The sequence below is a fragment of the Pongo pygmaeus genome, chromosome 23 (assembly GCF_028885625.2).
Source record: "Pongo pygmaeus isolate AG05252 chromosome 23, NHGRI_mPonPyg2-v2.0_pri, whole genome shotgun sequence".
Lineage (NCBI taxonomy): Eukaryota > Metazoa > Chordata > Mammalia > Primates > Hominidae > Pongo > Pongo pygmaeus.
This window is the reverse complement of record NC_085931.1, coordinates 53,442,225-53,458,301: the sequence shown is the minus strand read 5'-3', so window position 1 is coordinate 53,458,301 and position 16,077 is coordinate 53,442,225. Positions and strand designations below refer to the sequence as shown.

The 16,077-nt window shown below is 54.2% G+C and overlaps 1 protein-coding gene across 2 annotated transcripts in view; it reads right to left on the bottom strand.

Moving 5' to 3' along the window:
- The window catches only part of LOC129023345 (serine hydrolase-like protein 2), an 18,721-nt gene extending 2,644 nt beyond the window's left edge, over positions 1-16,077 (bottom strand). The window contains exons 1-10 of one of the 2 annotated variants that reach the window (XM_054469984.2): positions 15,928-16,077; positions 14,879-15,028; positions 14,621-14,734; positions 14,260-14,301; positions 13,878-13,897; positions 13,375-13,449; positions 11,520-11,629; positions 9,775-9,854; positions 3,942-3,976; positions 188-270 (exon numbers count right to left, since the gene is read on the bottom strand). In XM_054469984.2, the coding sequence (XP_054325959.2) occupies positions 188-270; positions 3,942-3,976; positions 9,775-9,854; positions 11,520-11,629; positions 13,375-13,449; positions 13,878-13,897; positions 14,260-14,301; positions 14,621-14,734; positions 14,879-15,028; positions 15,928-15,949 (731 nt within the window). In that variant the 5' untranslated portion in view covers positions 15,950-16,077. Of the gene's footprint in view, positions 1-187; positions 271-3,941; positions 3,977-9,774; positions 9,855-11,519; positions 11,630-13,374; positions 13,450-13,877; positions 13,898-14,259; positions 14,302-14,620; positions 14,735-14,878; positions 15,029-15,864; positions 15,898-15,927 lie in introns of those variants that run through there. The other variant, XM_054469985.2, reaches the window with a different exon arrangement.

Sequence of the window (16,077 nt, the reverse complement as noted above, 5' to 3'; positions counted from 1 at the left end):
CTCCCCTCCTCTGACCTTCCCTTTCCATGAGCCTGCTGCCAGGGGGGCTTCCCAAAAAAAGATCTTGAGCCTCAGCGATGTGGTCAACACGCAGAGAACTTGCAGCCTCATGCCAGGGCTCCCTCCCGGAGACTCCTGGCGCCCATGTCTCCTTGGGGGTGACTGAAGGGGATGGGTCCAGACTCACTTGATGAATAGGACGTGGGCCTGCAGCTTCCTGATGGAATGCGCACACAGCTCCCTGCTGACGTAGTCAGCGCTGTTCTCTGGCTGCAGACACAAAAACGGTGAATTCTCGTCACAAGGCACGGGCAGTCTCGTGGGCATGAAACCCATCTCTGTTGGGGTGGCTAAGCCCTGGTGAGGGCACCTTAGCCACCCACCCTGGGTCTGACCCCACCACATCACCGCCTCATCGAAGGCTCTTTAGCCCCTGGTGGCCAGAGACTCCTGCCCTCTCCAAGTCTCTTCTCCCCTCTTCCTGGGCTCGTGGCTACCCAGCCTGACTCCATTTCCCATACTCCTTTGCCACCGGGTATGGCTGTGTGATTAAAGGCAGAGAAGTGAGTTGGGCCACTTCTGGGCCTGGATTTTAGGACTTAGGTGTGGCCCTTCCACACCCCTTTCCCAGTCCATACGCTGCACCTCATGCTGTCCCCTGCCAGCCTGGGACAGGCTTCTTGCCAGGAGGAAGAAACTTGCTGGGACCACAGTGCAGGATGGGCACTCCACGATGGCCCCTGCCGGCCTCCTCTGCGGCCCTGCCTGCCCTGCCTTGTGACTGTTTCACGTCTGGATGGTGGGGATGTGGCCAGCTCGAGTGAGATGTGCTGTAGGTGTGACACGAAGCTGGATTTGGAAAACTTAGCACGCAAAATAATGCAATCAAGCTTTATGTTGATTACATCTTAAATCACATTGTGGATGTTAAAATATGAGAACAATTGTTAGAGCCTTATTTATTTATTTGAGACAGAGTTTTGCTCTTGTTGCCCAGGCTGGAGTGCAATGGCGCGATCTCAGCTCACCGCAACCTCCGCCTCCCGGGTTCAAGCGATTCTCCTGCCTCAGCCTCCCGAGTAGCTGGGATTACAGGCATGCACCACCACGCCCAGCTAATTTGGTATTTTTAGTAGAGACACGGTTTCACCATGTTGGTCAGGCTGGTCTTGAACTCCCGACCTGAGGTGATCTGCCCGTCTCGGCCTCCCAAAGTGATGGGATTACGGCGTGAGCCACCGCGCCTGGCCTTGGGCCTCTTTTAATATAGCTGCTAGACAATGTCAGGTTCCACGAGGCTCACACTCTGCTTCCATTGGACTGTGCTGCTCTGATCTGGGGACTCTAAGGGCAGGAGCTCTCAGCATTTTCTCCATCCCTAGTTCTCAGCATACGGAGTGCAGAGGAGAAGCTTCATAAATGCAGCAGAGTGGATTAATTCCGGGAAGCTCCCGTAAGGACCAGCTCCATTAAGTCACACTCGATACTCCTCCACCTCCACCATTGTGAATATAAAATTGCTATGGACACACACACACACCCGTGAAAACTCACTGCCCTGGTTCCACCCTGGCCCTCCAGCTATTTTCTGCTTCTCAGACCAAAATGACCTGAAGTGCCTTCCCTGAAACAGGGGTATTTTTTGGTAGAGGCAGGGTTTCACCATGTTGGCCAGGCTGGTCTTTAACTCCTGGCCTCAAGTGATCTGCCTGTCTTGGCGTCCCAAAGTGCTGGGATTACAGGCGTGAGCAACTGCAGAAACTTAAACTTAGCTGGCCAGAAACTTAAAAAATAAAAGAGAATTTTGGGCCAGCCCCATCTTGGAATGTGTATCTTCTGCAATTTAGTTTGTGTCCTCACGAAGTCTTTCCATCCCTGGGAAGCCTCCTCCTTCCAGCATTATGGGTGACCACAGCTCCCACTACAGAACAGGTCACATAAGCCACGGTCCCTAAGGACAGGGAAGGGGGCATCTCCAAAAGCCAGATTGACTAGGATCTGGCAATCAACTCCCACCGCGAAGGTCAGCACACACAAGGGACAAACCACCAGTGAGTGAGCCTCGGTGGGTAGGGAGGACCACCCAACAGCTGGTATTGGAATAACTAGCTGTTCATCTAGAAAAACAATTACAATGGCTGGGTGCAGTGGCTCACACCTGTAATCCCAGTACTCTGGGAAACTGAGGCGGGAGGATAGCTTGAGCCCAGGCATTCAAGACCAGCCTGGGCAACGTGGCAAGACCCTGTCTCTACAAAAGTAAAAAACTTAGCTGGGTGTGGTGGTGCACACCTGTAGTCCTAGCTACTCGGGAGGCTGAGGTGGGAAGATCACTTCAGCCCAGGAGTTTGAGGCTGCGTGAGCCATGATTGAGCCATGGCACTCCAGTCTGGGTGACAGAGGGAGACCCTGTCTCTAAAATTAAAATAAATAGACCAAACACAGTGGCTCATGCCTGTAATCCCAGCACTTTGGGAGGTCGAGGCAGGCGGATCACCTGAGGTCAGGCGTTTGAGACCAGCCTGGCCAACATGGTGAAACCCCATCTCCGCCGAAAATACAAAAATTAGCCAGGTGTGGTGGTGGGTGCCTGTAATCCCAGCTACTTGGGGGCTGAGACAGGAGAATCGCTCGAACCTGGGAGGCAAAGGCTGCAGTGAGCTGAGATAGTGCCACTGCACTCCAGCCTTTGTGACTCTGTATCAATAATAATAACAATAATAATAATAATAATAATAATAATAAAATTAAAGAAAAATAGAACTTTTAAAACATGAAAAAAAAGAAAAGAAAATGAATCACTACCTGACACCATGCTCAAGAACAAATCCCACATGGATCAAAGACAAACACGTTAACATTCCCAGACCATTGGCTGACGCCCTGGTCCAAGCCTCATCTCTGGGCCTGGGCCTGGGCAGCAGCTCTCAGCGGTCTCCCTGCAGTTAGAGCGTCCCCACCTCTAATGACAGTGTCTCACATGTGTCCAGTGTTCTACCATTTTTTAACAATCACAAAATAGCACAGGCCGTGAGCACCTGAAGCGACAGCACTGTGCCAGGCCACTCAACACACATGACCTCACCTAGTCTCGACAACAACCCTTCAAAGGCAGGCCCAGGGCTTGGCTCCCTTAGCCAGGCTGCTCGTAAACCAGCTGAGTGAATGAAAGCACTTTCTTTTTGCACGTGAGACAACCAAGGCTCAGAGAGGGTAAAAGCACCTTGCCCAAGGTCCTACAGCCCCTCAGTGGCAGAGATGGCCAAGTTTCTATTAATACAAGTGCTCCAGTGACACACTTCCAGGCCTCCAGATGGGACGCTGTTTTTGAGAACCTCTGTCATCCTGCCCTTCCCCTCTGTAATCTTCACAGCCTCTATCAGGAATCCCCCTCAACAGATGCACCGAGCTGACTTCGAGCTTTTCCCTGTGCAGCAGCCAGTGCCTGGAATGTCTCCCTCCTCTCCTCACCTCCATCGACTGTATTTAATGCCACCGAAGTGCACACTTACAAATGGTTAAATCGAGAATCATTATGTATTATGTTAGCTATGTAATTTCTTTTTTTTTTGAGATGGAGTCTCGCTCTGTCACCCAGGCTGCAGTGCAGTGGTGCTATCACGGCTCACTGCAACCTCTGCCTCCCATTCAAGCAATTCTGCCTCAGCTTCCTGAGTAGCTGGGATTACAGGCGTGTGTCACCACAGCCGGCTAATTTCTTTTTTTTTTTTTTTTTTTTTTGTATTTTTAGTAGAGAAGGGGTTTCACCATGTGGGCCAGGCTAGTCTCAAACTCCTGACCTCAGGTGATCCACCCGCCTCAGCCTCCCAAAGTGCTGGGATTACAGGCATGAGCCACCACGCCCAGCCTGTAATTTTCAAAAACGACAAAGATGCTAACAGACAAACCTTGGCGGGGGACCTGGAGGCAACGGTACTCACCCAGGAGAGCCTCTGGTCTCTGTTCAGAACCAGACCTGGAGGTGGAAGCACAAAGATAGCGGCATCAGTGCTGTCCGTGAGGGTCGGGGATGCTCTGTGACTTTGCTAGGACCCCCCAGGCCTTTCCAGCCAGGGCCCATTTCTCCCACCTGCCCCTGACGTCCTCAGCTGCCCAGGACTCCCTGTGCTGGGGCCCAGCTGGAGCAGGGCTTGACCACGGCCACCTGGCCACGGACCTGTCAGCCGACATGGACCCTCACCGGCCACCCCAAAGGGCATGGATGATGGAGCTCTCGTCTCTGAGAAACTCACTCATTCATTCCTTTAGTCACTAGGAAGAAGCAAATAAGTACCAATCGTGTCATCGTTTGTTCAGAAGACATTGAATGAAAAAAGAAACATGAGCGGAGTTGCGGGGCCTGGGTGGTGCCCAGCTTCAGCTTTGGGCACTGACTTGGTTCTCAGCCCACTTCCCGATGGTGACCAACAACTCAGCCTCAACTGCAGGCGGAACACCCAGCAGTTCCTTCCCGAGCAATGTCCCCTCAAGAACGGCCTGCGTGGGAGTGTCCAGCAGGGGCAGAGGGTCCCCTGTGGCCCTGATGGTAATCGCAAGCTGGAAGCTGCCGGCGTTCAGAAGGTATGGAGACGTGAACTGAGCGTGTTTGTATGGGACCCGTCCAGCAGGACACATGGGGACTAGAGCTGCAGGTGTCTACATGGGTAAGAGGCAGGGCTGCTCCCTCCCCCGTATAAATCTTTCTCAAATACCTTCATGGCCAGGCCTCCCCACCACCCCTTCTTATTTATCTCCATAGCACTTTCTCTTTTTTGAGACAGTTTCCCTCTGTCACTCAGGCTGGAGTGCAGTGGTGCGATCTCGGCTCACTGCAACCTCAGCCTCTAGGGTTAAAGCAGTTCTTCTCCTGCCTCAAACACCAGAGTGGCTGGGACTACACGCGCCCGACACCACGCCCAGCTAATTTTGTATTTTTAGTAGAGACGGGGTTTTGCCATGTTGGCCAGGCTGGTCTCAAACTCCTGAGCTCAAATGATCTGCCTACCTCCTAAAGTGCTGGGATTACAGGTGTGAGCCATCATGCCCAGCCTCCATAGCACTTTCTAAGTCACTTGATCCTTTGCCTATTGACTGCTTCTCTCCTCTGCTAGAGTTCAGCTTCCACGAGGACAGAGAGTTTGGTCTGTCTTGTTCACAGCTGTATTCTCAGGACCAAGAACTGTGCCTGCCACGTAGGAGGGGCTCACAAAGTGCTTGCTGAATGAATAAACAGGTGTTTACCTCTGGGTGAGGTCCAGGAGGGGCTGGAGAGGGTTCAAAGGAATGGGTGCTGGCCATTGTTTTAGCTGTGTGATGGGTACACAGGTTACTGTTATTACTAACATTATTATTATTTTATTATTTAAACATACATATATGGGCTGGGCACCATATTTTGCGCCTGTAATCCCAGCACTCCAGGAAGCCCATGCAGGTGGATCACTTGAAGCCAGGAGCTGGAGACCAGCCTGGCCAACATGATGAAACCCCATCTCTACTAAAAGTACAAAAAAATTAGCCAGGTGTCATGGCGGGCGCCTGTAGTTCCAGCTACTCGGGAGGCTGAGGCATGAGAATTGCCTTAACCCAGGAGGCAGAGGTTGTGGTGAGCTGAGATTGTGCCACTGCACTCTAGCCTGGGTGACAGAGCAAGACTCTGTGTCAAAAAATCAAACAAACAAACAATAAAACACTAAAAAAACTATACATATATGATATACCAACAAGATTTCTTTGTGGGGGGCCTAAGCCACCTGATTCTAAAGTTCACGTGGAAAAATTACACAGGCAACAATAGCAGGAGGTCAGGCACCTGTTAATTCCAGCACTTTGGGAGGCCGAAGTGGAAGGATGACTTGAGACCAGCCTGGGCAATGGAGCAGGACCCCATCTCTACACAAAAAAAAAACTACAAGATTAGCCTAGCATGGTGGCACACACCTGTAGTCCCAGCTACTGGGAAGATTGAAGTGGGAAGGTTGAGCCCGGGAGGCAGAGGCAGCAGTGAGCCGAGATCCTGCCACTGCAATCCAGCCTGAGCAACACAGCAAGACTGTGTCTCAAAAAGGAAAAGAAAAAAAGACTAGTAGAAAAACTCTGTAAAAGAGACATGAAGGGAGATGGTCCTGTCAGATATAAAAATCCTCAGGCCGGGCACAGTGGCTCACACCTGTAATCCCAGTTCTTTGAGAGGCCAACGCAGGTGGATCACCTGAGGTCAGGAGTCCGAGACAAGCCTAGCCAACATGGTGAAACCCCATCTCTACTAAAAATACAAAAATTAGCCAGGCGTGGTGGTGGGCACCTGTAATCCCAGTTACTTGGGAGGCTGAGGCAGGAGAATTACTTGAACCTGGGAGGCAGAGGTTGCGGTGAGCCGAGATCGTGCCATTGCACTCCAGCTTGGACGACAAAAGCAAGACTCTGTCCAAAAAAAAAAAAAAAAAAGAAAATCCTCTGTCTGGCCTCAGTTTAAAACGTGTGGTACAGTAAGATCATAGACAGGCAGTCAGAGACAGACCCAAGTACAGATGGGCATTCAGTGTCTGACCAAGGCAGCCCCTTACATGAACAGGGGAACAGGGTAAAGATAGACTTGCCTAAAAATGGCATTAGGCAGCTGAGGAGCCATCTGGAAAAAGATGAAGACACATTCAAACCTCACTCTGTATACCAGATAAGGATCCAATGTAGTAAATATTTAAATGCAAGTCCTAGACCCAAAATAATATTAGTATCAAGCATGACCTTTTAACTATGACTCAAATTCCAGAAACCATACAAAAGACATATTTTCTTTCTTTCTTTCTTTCTTTTTTTTTTTTTTGAGACAAAGTTTCACTCTTGTTGCCCAGGCTGGAGTGCAATGATATGATCTCAACTCACCGCAACCTCCACCTCCTGGGTTCAAGCAATTCTCTTGCCTCAGCCTCCCAAGTAGCTGGGATTACAGGCATGCGCCATCATGCTCAGCTAATTTTGTATTTTTAGTAGAGACAGGGTTTCTCCATGTTGGTCAGGGTGGGCTTGAACTCCCAGCCTCAGGTGATTCGCCCACCTCAGCCTCCCAAAGTGCTGGGATTACAGGCATGTGTGAATATGCTTGGCCAGGGGCCAGATACTGACACAGACTGTCCCTCTGTCTTTAGGGCACCTCAGGCAGAGTGGGCTCCTCCCTCCTTCATGGGAACACCTCAAGATGGTTTCCAGAAAGCCAGTATTGTGGGGCTTGAACTTAGATGAGAAGATAAAGACCTCATCTTTGCTGCTCTCTCCCCATCCTGCACCACCAGCTCACACCTCCAGGCCTGTCCTGCCAGCTCCTTTCTCCTCCTGGAGTCCGTGGGAGCAGCTCCCGCACCTCCACTGCTTTGCTCAAAAGTCACCTTCTCATGAGGCCCACCCAGACCCTCCTATTCAAAAGAGGAAGTGGAGCTGCAGCCTCTCCAACAATGCTCGCTGCCCTCCCCACTCTGCGTCCTCCACGAGCCCTCCCCTCCTCACACACTCTAACCCACCCGGAAGACCTCACAGACAAGCCAACGGGCTCCTGAGGCTCCCAACAGCCAGAGAGGTGGGAACAGATACTCCCTCCTCACAGCCCTCGGAAACAAGAAGCCCTGCCGAGGCCTTGACCTTGGACCCTGAACTCCGGAACTGTGGGGGAATGTGTCTTGGTTGTTTAAGCTCCAGATTCTGGAGGATCAGGTTGGACGATGGGGACGGGGGAGGGAGGTTATCCCAGTTCTCTGCCCGGCTGTAGAATAGAATGTGAACTCTCAGGTGCTGTGGGGCTGGAGGGAAGCATTTGGGAGGAACCTACATTGTCCTTGAAGCACTGGGTGGGGGGTTCTGGCTGGGTATTGTCTTCTTTTAGGTTAACGCTGGGTCCCAAAAGGCCACAACTGCTGCAAAGGGCTTGTCCACACACAACGTTCCAGCCAGCTGACCACTTCCCCAGACCCGGGGGTCACCTCCTTCTCAGCCCTCCCTCTTGCCTGTTCCCTCACCCCCCTGACACCCACATAGGGGTGCCTGGTCAGCATCCTGCATTCACTGTTTCCTGTGACCTGGGCCTAATCCAATTCCCCAGCCTCATCCCAGATTAGCTCACTTCTGTGCCTGGGGCTCCCTAGGTCAGCCATCTGTGAGGCATGTCCAGGAAGCCTGGGCCCGGGGTCCTTGACCTCCCCTCCCCATGATGGGTTTCCAGGGAGGCAAGATAAAGGTTCACCCAAGATGATCACGAAGATCCAACTGGTCCCAAACTGGCGACCCGAGGCCAAAACAGCCCACAGGTGCCGCTCCTTAGACCCTCAGGGGATGCTATCCATTTCTGGACTCATGACACCTAAAAATACATAGCTCAGCAGATCAACTGCAGAGCTGAGCAACTGGCAATTCTGGCCACACGAGACTGAATTCCCACTTGATTAGCACCGGCCCAGCTGCCTACCAGGGTGGGCTGTCTCCAGCTCCAAAGTCCCTACGCATCCCATAGCCTCCCTCCCGGCCGGCACCCTCAACTCCACAACACACGCCCCCACCCCCACCCCCAGGTGCTGGAGTTTCTGACCCCCGCCTCACTCAGCACTTTAGAAAGGGAAGGCACATGCCCACCTCGCCTGGTCCGATGAGCGCAAAAAACCCAAGACCTTGTTTGTCACCTGAACAAACAAGGGGAGTCTAAAAGGGAAGGGACCGTCCCAAGATCACTGAGCTGGCAATGTCAGGAAGCCAGGTTGTGTTGCCCAACTTAGCACATTTTCCATCCGACGACACCATCTCCCTCCAGCTGTTCCCTCACCTTGGGAGAGCTGCCTCCTGGACCACCCCTCTGGAGCAGGCCCCGCCATGAGTCTCTTCTAGAGGACCGTGTATTTCTTTCGTTACATCTAGAAAATGTCTAACCGCTCATGTGCCTGTTCACCTGTTTATCATCTACTTCTCTTCCAAGAATCTAGGCCTCTGCCCAGACTCTTCCTTGCTCAACTCCAGGGGGCGCCATTTGTGCGCAGCCACCCCCGGAGTTGTGATGCTGGAGGTCTGGCCCCACTGAGAGAGGGACAGTCGGCTCTTGCTCACTGCAGCCTCATTGAGCTGGGCCTGTAGCAGACCCTTAGAAAAGACTTCCTGGGCCAGGCACAGTAGCTCACACCTATAGTCCCAGCTACTCAGGAGGCTGAGGTGGGACGATCTCTGGAGCCCGGGAGGTGGAGGCTGCAGTGAGCCATGATGGTGCCACCACACTCCAGCCTAGGTGACAGAGTGAGACCTCGTCTCATAAGAAAAAAGAACCAAAGAAAGAAAAAAAATTCCTGGGTAAAAAGCAAAGTACACAAATCGCTTGTGCCAGCTGCTGCTCTGAAACCAAGATACACCAGCTCCACCTCTCCATTGTGAAAAGCCTCTCCCAAGTCACTCAGCCCCTGGGACATCCTCACAGCCTGCCCCTGGCGCTGGGCACCCACCCCAGGTCCAGCAGAGCATGGCCGCGACATTCACCAACATTTAGTCCAAGACACCTGACCAAACTCTCCCAAAGTGTGGCTTTCTGGGATGTGCAGTAGCTGTATGGCCTCACCCGGGTTGCTTGGCAATGCTGAGCCTTGGTTTCTCCTGCTGTAAATGGGATGAGGGTGAGGCAAGAGGGGGATTCAGTGAGATGCTGTTTGCAAAGCACATAGTATCCTGCCTGGTCTAGAGCAAGTCCTTGACATCCTCGGTAAGAATAGTGACAAATATAAAATGGCTTTGGACAGCAGAGTCCCTCACCTGTGGCCACCTTCTTGGTTCCTCTTTGCAGGAGGAGCTCCCCGCACTCCTCACTCAAGTGGCTATTGCTCTTCAGTAACCTGGGGAGACAGAAGGATGCTGGGTGCCTGGAGGCCAATAAAAAGGAGGTCAGATAAAAAGGAGAGGAGGGCCGGGGACGGTGGCTCATGCCTGTAATCCCAGCACTTTGGGAGGCCGAGATGGGCAGATCACCTGAGGTCAGGAGTTCGAGACCAGCCTGGCCAACATGGTAAAACCCCATCTCTACTAAAAATACAAAAGTTAGCTGGACGTGGTGGCGTGTGCTTGTAATCCCAGCTACTTGGGAAGCTGAGGCATGAGAATCACTTGAACCCAGGAGGCAGAGGTCGTAGTGAGCTGAGATCGTGCCACCGCACTCTAGCCTGGGGAACAGAGTGAGATTTGGTCTCCAAAAAATAAAAAAAAGAGAGAAGGGCAGCGAAAGGGAGGTCACCTACAAAGGGTGCATGTGTCCCGTGATTTTTTTTTTTGTGAGACAGTCTTGCTCTGTCGCCCAGGCTGGAGTGTAGTGGCGCGATCTCAGCTCACTGCAAGCTCTGCCTCCCAGGTTCATGCCATTCTCTTGCTTCAGCCTCCCAAGTAGCTGGGACTACAGGTGCTCACTACCAGCATGCCTGGCTAATTTTTTGTATTTTTTAGTAGACACGGGGGTTCACCATGTTAGCCAGGATGGTCTCGATCTCCTAACCTTGTGATCCACCCACCTCGGCCTCCCAAGGTGCTGGGATTACAGGCGTGAGCCACCGTGCCCGGCCCTTGTTTTCTTTTTAATTGAGACAGGGTCTCACTGTCACCGAGACTGGAGTGCAATGGCATGATCATGGCTCTCTGCAGCCTCGACCTCCTGGGGCTAAGCAATCCTCCCCACTAAGGCTGCCGAGTAGCTGGGACCACAGGCGTGTGCCACCATGACCAGCTAAATTTTTTTTTTTTTTTTTGATACAGGGTCTCGCTATGTCTCTCAAGCTGGTCTCTAACTCCCGGGTTCAAGCTATCTTCCCACCTCAGCTTCCCAATGTGCTGGGATTACAGGTGTGAGCCACTGCGCCTGGGCTGTGTCCCGTGTTTCAATGGCATGTTTACAGCGGCAGGGTGTGTGTGTGTGTGTGCGCGTGCATGTGGTGGGGCAGTGGGGGGCTTCTCCTCCTTCAGACAAGTATGTGTGGAGCTCCGACCTACCAGGCCCACCGCCAGATGCAGGAGGCACAAACATGACCAAATCAGCCATAGTGGGGGTTGCGGGGTTCACACGCCTCGGGAAACAGGGGAGTCAATAGGCTCTTATTGGACGGTGTGGTTACCTGCAGGGCAGGTTACCAGCTCGCCTGGGGGTGTCAGGGCAGGGTTCCCAGCTGAGGCCCCAAGGAGTGAGGAAGCCAGTGAGCAAGCGCAGGGGAGAATTCCAGGTAAGGGAGCCCAGGCTGGAGTCCCAGAGGGGAGAGAAGGCGTGGAAGCGGCATGTGCTTGGGGAAGAGGCGGGTGCGTGAGAGGTGTGGGGAGGGTATTGAAAGTAAGGGGCATGGCTGGAGCAGGGGCAGAGGGAAAGGAGATAACGTCCCTGAAGACCCTGGGAAGCCTGGTGCTCAGCGTGACCCCAGGGAGAAACAGGCTTGTTGGGTGAGAGGGAGAAAGAAGCTTCCCCACGGCTCACGGAGTGTCCTCCCCTGGATCCCGCAAGCTCTCCGTCCACACCGGGCACTCACCTCTGCAGCAGCTGCTTCAGGCTGAACACGTGCGAGGGCTCCTGGGAGGCCTCTATCTGCAGCATGTGCTCTATGGCTCTCCGCTTGTAGGTCAGCAAGTTCTCCATTTCCTAAGGAGGCACAGTTGGCTGGTGGGCAGGGATCCAGGCTGCAGACAAGGTCTCTGCCCCTCCTATCCCTGCCCTCTGCTCTCAGCTGAGCCCCTCTCGGCAAAGGGGGACACAGCCCCAGCCCTGGCTAGTCAGCCCCACAATTCTGAACGAGTCTTTGCTTCATCTCAGTCACAGCCAGCCTGGTCTTGCTTGCGGCCAGGGACAGTTGAACCGATCAGGTGGGATGATGGAGAGGAAGGGGAATCTCTGTCAACTGCCAAGTGCTTTGCAAAGGCATGAAATTAGGGTCCGGAGGCCATGAACCATCTGGGGTTGGCAGTTTCATCTGTTTCAACGAATGCCATCATTCTTGGTGGCAGAAAGGGACTGGCAGAAAAGGTGCAGTTCTGGGGCTTCCAAGCTCCCCGACGATGTGTGGCTCACTCTGTGAGGACAGCCTCAGGCCCACTGCCTGGGGCTGCAGAGGGGGGCAACTCTCATCTACCCACCCCTGAGAATGGAGGACAAGAGGACTAAATGCCCCTCTTGACTCGCCCAGGAGGAAGCTCCTGGGGGCACTGCACTTGTCAATTCAGTGGGTGAAATGCAGAAAGAAGGGAGTGTCTGCTGTCTGCCATCTGTGAATTGGATCCTTACAATAGCCCCTGAGCTAGCTGAGCTCATGCAAGGAACATTTACTGAGCCCTTACTAGGTGCCAAGATTGGGGATGTGGTGACAAAGAGATGGACATGATTCTTGCCCTTATGGGATCTGCGGTCTTTTTTTTTTTTTTTGGAGACGGAGTTTCTCTCTTGTTGCCCAGGCTGGAGTGCAATGGCGCGATCTCGGCTCACTGCAACCTCCGCCTCCTGGGTTCAAGCGATTCTCCTGCCTCGGCCTCCCGAATAGCTGGGATGACAGGCATGCGCCACCATGCCCAGCTAATTTTGTATTTTCAGTAGAAACGGGGTTTCTCCATGTTGGTCAGGCTGGTCTCGAACTCCTGACGTCAGGTGATCCGCCCGCCTCGGCCTCCCAAAGTGCTGGGATTACAGGCGTGAGCCACCGCGTCTGGCCAATCTGTGGTCATTCTATGGAGAAGAAAACTGAAACTGATGAGAGTTGTGTCACAAGTGAGAGGCTGAGACCTTGGCAAGAAAATGACAGGATGTCAGAGCTGGCCAGGTCATTGAGCCCAACCGCATTTTACACATGCGGGAACTAAGGCCCAGAGAGGCAAAGTAACTTGCCAAGGGCCACCCAGCAGGTAAACCAGGCCAGGACTCGGATGCAGGGACAGTACTGGTTATGGGTAGTGGTGGTCAGAGGGGTCAGTACTTGTTCCATCAGCTCACATTTAGGGCTGTCATGTGTGGTGGTGCAATGTGTACACAGTGCAAAGGCATTCGACTGGGTGTGAGTGCAGTGTGCCAGCCCAGCTGTGTGCCCTAGAACATCCTCCACCCATGGCTGCTGCCCTCTTCCACTGCCTGCCACTGCATGATCAGCCTGGCATTCTGCAGACCCCAAACCATACATCCAGTTTCCAAGGGGTCCCCCCCACACCCCTTGTCCTGACCACTGCTAGGGGTATAAGCAGCAGAAGGCTGTCCTCTGTTGGGGAGCGTATCCCTGACTCCCCTTTCCCACCCTCTGCCACCTCCATGCTTCCCTAGTGTCCACCAAAGGAGACAGGGCTGGGAGCACTGCCTGAGGCCCAGGTCCTCCCTAATGACAGCATGCACGAAAGCCCGCTTCTCACATTTGATTCCAGGGGAAATAGCAGGGTGTCCAGCAAGGTAAGTTTATCCACCATCTCAGGGAAGGTACAGGAAAACTGTGAGGATGCCAAAAGGGGAGAATGAATAGGATGAAGAAGGAAAGGACACTCCCGCCTTTCCCTGGGGACCCTGGAGTTCCCCGAAACATCTTTTAGGCTGGAGGGAGGGTGCTGACCAAGAGGCCAGAAGATCTTCTATCCTATGGTGTGCCTTCCCCCACCACCCCTAAGTCTGCACCCAGCACTGAGCTCCAGACCCTGGTGATGGCTGGACTCCAGGGTGCTGTGGGACCGGGTATGGGGGCGTGGAAACATGAACTCTACCAGGAGTCTCCACCGTTTACACCAACTTCCTGGTATAACGACTATCACTGTGACAGGAGGAGGCACTTTCTGTCCCAGGTACCTTCTCCTTCCTCCTCTGTGCTCCCCTCCCCACCCCACCCAAGGGAGCCCCAGTTGGCCAGATAAAGCCATCTACTCACCGTTGCGCCCACGACGCCACCTGGGGGACAAAAGAGCTGTGGGTGACATTCCCTCACTCCCTCCCCAGCTGCATACCCTAAAGCTTCTTCCCACCAGTGGTGGAGGGAGAGGGGGCTCCATACGGGTGGCTGGGGGCTCAGCATCTGGGCCATGATGGCCCCTTCATCAGACGTGACCACTCAAAAGACCACATTTCCCTCATCCCTGTGTCCCTTGCGGCAGTTGCCTGAGGTCAGAGGGTACAGTGGCCAATCTCTGACTGACCCTCTCATCTCTCTTTGCAGATCTCATAAGTGCAGGGGAAAAGGGTGGGGCAGCATCTCCTATCCCTCCCTCCCAGCCCTACTCCGGGCCCGGTCAGCTCCTGGCCAGTGTACTCACCGAAGCTGTGGCCCAGAATGGAGAATCGATTCCATTTCAAGGCTGGAAATGCAAGGAGCCAGAAGGTCCGGCTGGGTACAGGCTCAGCCCGCCATCTCACTTCTAGTCCCCGGGCTCAGGAAATCCCTTCCCAGCATCCGGGGTGTCCACCCAGGAGACTAGCTTGGGGGACCCACTGGAGGAAGCAAACTCTTCAACTTTCCCAAGATCTCCCGTGAATTGCTGGCAGACCTGGGGCCAAAGCCCAGGCCCCACTCCCAGGCCAGTGCTGCTTCCCGGATCCTACCTCGACTCCAGTGATAAGAGGGGGTACCCTAGAGCACCCCCCACACCGCCGAAAAATACACACTCTGCTTCTTACCTGCCACAACTCTTCGGATCTCACTCACAAAAGTCTGGAGATTATATGGGACACCTGGGCTGTAATGGGACGAGAGCCCATGACCTCCGAAATCCATGGCAACGTAATAAAAGTCTGAAACAGAGAGAAGCGGGTTGGAGGGTAGGAAGAGGTGTCTGTGCCAGCTGTCTCCCCGCCCTCCTCATTCCCCTGCAGACCTCCCCCCTCACCTTCTTGCCCACTTTCCCCCTGGACTTCCCTTCAGCCCCAGCCTCACACCTGGCGGGAGAAGAGGGATGAGTCTGTCAAAGGAGTTGGCGTTGTCCAGCCAGCCGTGCAGGCAGAGAACTGGAGGGCCCTGCAGGGAGCCCCAGGCTTTGGCTGCGATGTGGCCCCAGGGCACGGCCAGCTTCAGCTCTGAGATCAGACCTGAAAGACAGAGCTGGGTCTTTCATTCCTTCCTTCATTCATCCATGAAGCTGGTGCTCCCTGAGCCCTTTATCTCTGCCTGATGTGCTTGAGCCAGGGGCTCATGTCCAGAGGGACTCAGACCCTTAGCTGCCCCCAGAAGGTTATGGGGAGAGAGAGCCAGACATGGGTGTGGAGACTCCCAGAGGAGGGAAAGACAAGCTAAGCCGGAAAAACCTGGGACAGGCCTCACAGCATGCACCCCATTTAAACTGGGGCAGAACCTTCTAGAATGTGATGGGGCGGGGGCGCAGGTCAGGCCTGGACCCTACCACTTGCTGGCTGGGTAACCTTGGACAAGTTACTAAAACGTCTTGAGCCTCAGTTTCCTTTCCTGTAAAACCGGAGTAAACAGCCAGTTTCCTAAGCCTTTCCCAAGGGCCAGAGGGGTGCCAAAACCTCACATATGCAGCAGGTGGGACCACTGTCACTCTCCCTCCACAGAGCAGGAAACTGAGGCACTGGGAGCTGCAGTACATGCCCAAGGTCACACTGGGTGACAGGGGCGGAGTGGAAATTTAGGGCAGGCGGTGGGACTCCAGGACCCACCGCCGCCCCCCACTGCTAGCAGCCTCCGCCGTTCCTGCCAGGCTGGAGACCTGCGCACCCCCGACACCCACGCGCACGCTCGGGTAACTCAGGCGCTCCTAGAACCCTGCGAGACCACGTGCGGCCCCCACCTCCCGGCCGGTCGCGCTCTCATGCCCCGGGGCTGCCGAGGAAGGAGCTGCGACACCCAGAAGGGCGACGCGGTCGGTGAACCCTCCACTCCATCCGCCCTCCTCCACAGTCCCAACCAAGTGGGTGGGCAGTGGGGCGCTCGCGCGAGGCCTCCCCGTCCCATCTAAGTCTAAGGCGACCTGGTGCGGCGTTCTCAGCCATCGCTCTCGTCTGGCGAATGCGCGGCCGGCCGTCACTCCCTCACGCCTGGCTAGGTCGCAGGAGGGGAGTGAATCCTGCAATTCCAGGCCCTACTTCTAAGCTGTTCCGCGCCGCCCCGCCCCCGTCAG